General features: G+C 39.5%; 1 protein-coding gene across 1 annotated transcript in view; it reads left to right on the top strand.

The window, feature by feature from the left end:
* The window catches only part of CUNH4orf50 (chromosome unknown C4orf50 homolog), a 153,262-nt gene extending 151,495 nt beyond the window's left edge, over positions 1-1,767 (top strand). Inside the window, exon 13 of the mRNA XM_019525815.1 lies at positions 739-1,767. Within this exon, the coding sequence (XP_019381360.1) occupies positions 739-1,032 (294 nt within the window). The 3' untranslated portion in view covers positions 1,033-1,767. The remainder of the gene's footprint in view (positions 1-738) is intronic.
* The last annotated feature ends 1,601 nt before the right edge of the window (positions 1,768-3,368 follow it).

Below are 3,368 nucleotides of genomic sequence, written 5' to 3' on the forward strand. Positions count from 1 at the left end.
CCAAAACTAGAGCCTGGTTAACCGGAGCCACGCTCCAGCTGCTGATCAGGCTCCCTGCTACAGGATTGCTGCTGCTGCAGCCCCCCGAGGCCCCCAGAACCCCAGAAAAGGCTGCTGGGGCCAGCTCAGGTGCTGGCCCTGGCCTCCCCTACCCCACCTGGGCAACGTGCCACGCTCCAGAGCATGTGAACAGTTGTTCCCCAGGGACAAGTAGCAGCAGCACATATTGTGCCATTGTGTTTGTCCTTGGGGAAATGCATGTTTCTGTTCATGAGGACGTGCCCAGGGGGTTCAGACATATACAAATGAAGCCAATAGGAAGGTGTTTTCCCAAGACAATGCTTAAAAGCAATATTTCTCTTGTAGCATATGTGCTACATACAAAATACATGAATGGTGGAAGGAGGCACAAGGACTTTATTAGTATGAATTTATGATTGGTTGCTCATGAGTGGTTTTGACATTCATGAATAATGCAACTATCCTAGACTCATGTAATAAAACCTTTATAGCATTTCTGCCCTGCATGCCCTCTCATGTAGTCCTTATTTATCAGACACATACCATTTATAATACTGGGCTGACGTAAACAGACAAAACACCATTGAAGTAAATTTATGCCAGTAGAAAATTTGGCCTAATGTCTGATGTCGAAGTGATTGTATAAATCCTAGTACTGCTGAATGTACAATGAATGACTTAAATTCATTTTAAAATTTAGATCTCCTCTCATTTCAGACCATCTTAGAAAATCTTGATCTCTCTGTGCCATTTCAAATCAGTGTTCAGACTGTGGGCTCTTCTGGTTTGGTTTCTGAGAAGAAGAATGTTCAATTCAGTTGTCCATTGACAGACAAGGAAGCTGCTTCGTTTGCATCTAGTGATTACTCTGAAGAACAAAAGCCTGATGTCAGCTCTCAGGAGGTAGTAGCAACAACATGTATTACAAATGGCAATTTTTTATCCTATGGGCCATCTTGTCCTGAAAAAGTTGTTATTGTCTTCATGACAAGCACCTGTTTAACTTTGTAGTTTAATGAGGAGACACTGTAATAGGAAAGACCCTGTAGAGAATTATTAATACAAAACATTAAAGTACTTCTATGGAAATTAAAAGCAGTCTTCTAATCTTATAATGAATGATATGAAAGCATCATATGAAATTGGTATCTTAAATGTGTAGAGACAGTTGCAAAGCAACAGAATGAATTCCCAGTCTACATTTACATGAAAATACTGCAAGCGTTAATTATAATGGAAGCAGGGATTGTGGGTGTTTGCAGGGCTAGCTCCTTCCCAATATCTGGGTCCAAATTTACTCAGCTGAGTTGAAGATGGGACGGCCTTATATCCTACAAATTTTTAGGAATGGAGAGGTGAAAAGCAATCTTGGATCAGGTGACTGTGAAGACTAATTGACTTTACTGTACCATGGAATGTATTAGTAAGGTGCTATTCAGCTCTAAAACAAGTATCCTCATAGGAACTGAGCGAGATGAAATCCAAGGGCTCATGGATTAGAACTATACAAAACTAAAAGTCTGGATATTCTTAAACAGCACTATAACAGATGCAGGATTTCACTGAGAGAACATATAAATGGAACCAAGGTCCTTTTACATGCAAGAGAGAAGAGGGTTGGTCATGGAGTTGACACAGATTCTACTACAAAGGTGCTCTCAGATGGCAAAGTTGGAATAGAGATTTGGAACTGAATCCGCCTTTCCCAATCCACGTGAGCTGTTCATTATGTAACACAATATGTTAAACAGACTAGGGGCGGACAATTGTTTTGGGCGGAGGGCTGCTTACCCAGTTTTGCCAAGCTGTCAAAGGCCGTGTGGGTAGCCCTGCCCCTTGACAGATGCCTCGCCCCTTGGTCACCATCTTGTTTTCAGACACTTAAAAATATAAGTTACTTGTTTCTCTGCAGGTCACATTGTTAAATCTAGCACAATCATTGAAAGCTATGTTGACTAAACCAAGAATGGACAGCAGTTAAACATTAAATTATGACCCCAATTATTGTTTCTGTTTTGAAACTTTTTCGTTATTTTCTGGTGTACAAGTGTTTAGGTTTCACATTTCTCAGCTATTCGCCAGAGCTAGAATCGTACCATTTGCAAATGATAACTGAATTTCTAATGTATTTACCCAGGAGCTGGGACTTTAAGACAAGCACCAAATATGACAAGGCTTACGATGAACTTTGAGGGTTTGTGTAAGCAGGTCACTCACTAAGTTTCCGTATCAATATTAGGCAGCTTTGTCTTCAAGGATTCCAGCCAGTTTATTTTATCTGGTTTCCACATTAAACGACCATCAAAACAAGCAAGTGTACCAACAAAAAACCTCCCACAAAAAAACCCCAAACACTGATGTCTTCAGAACTTGAGGGGCAACGTAGGCTCTGTGCTGCTTCCTCACGCCACAGCCTCCTCTCTTTCCTTGCACTCTGCCTGTGGGGCTTTTAACCCTTTCTGTGGCTCCACCTTCACTTTCTAGTCATCAGTTGCAGCCTTCCAAGGAGGCAGACTATTAACTGCTAAACGTCTGAAGACTGAGCACTTCCTTATGATTTGGCACTATAAGAATCCTTCATTAGCAAGGAAATGGATTCAGTGAATTTTGGGGTCTTGGCAATCTCTAATTCCAGTTGTTTTGTTATCAAAGGCTCCTACATGCCCTTTTTTGAAAATTCTTCCTAAATTTTAATGTTGCTTTAAAGTCTCCCTCTTATAATCCTCTTTGATGAGTACAGTTGTTTAAAAGAATTAGATGTCGCATCAATTTCAGACAGGCACAGAATTACAGGAAAATCCTTTTTAAAAGGGCACAGTCGACTTAATATTTTAAAATAAATAAAAAGCCAAAACGAGATGTAAAAACTATATTTTGGATTAGTATTAATGTTTTTTTGCTTTAAAAACTTTATTTTAACCATGTTTTTCAGCTCTCCTGGTGATATGTAGAAGGGCTTAAAAATAGCTTCTAATGCATGCTAAACTCCACCCTTCACCCATTTGCCTGCATATGTCTGTCTCTTCCCCCTTTAGTTTCAGGTTCACCATTGCAACTGCTTTTTGTGACGTATGGAAAAATCTGTGCATGTCAGCTCTTTCCAGACTGCATGAGACTGATTTTGTCATGTTTGTGTATGAGACAGGAAAAGTGAAAGTGACCATTAAAAAGAAGAAAGAAAAAGTGAAACTGAGTATATGCAATGCTAAGTATCCAATATAAATATACTGGAAAAAATTAAATGTGTTTTATCTATAATAATTCAAAGTGTTCCATGTAACAACAGTAAGTTTTGGTGCATAATATAAACCACACCAAATTTAACAGGCGAGATATTAAATACAGCA

This window comes from Gavialis gangeticus, unplaced genomic scaffold, assembly GCF_001723915.1.
Source record: "Gavialis gangeticus isolate Ggan-Ray unplaced genomic scaffold, GavGan_comp1, whole genome shotgun sequence".
Lineage (NCBI taxonomy): Eukaryota > Metazoa > Chordata > Crocodylia > Gavialidae > Gavialis > Gavialis gangeticus.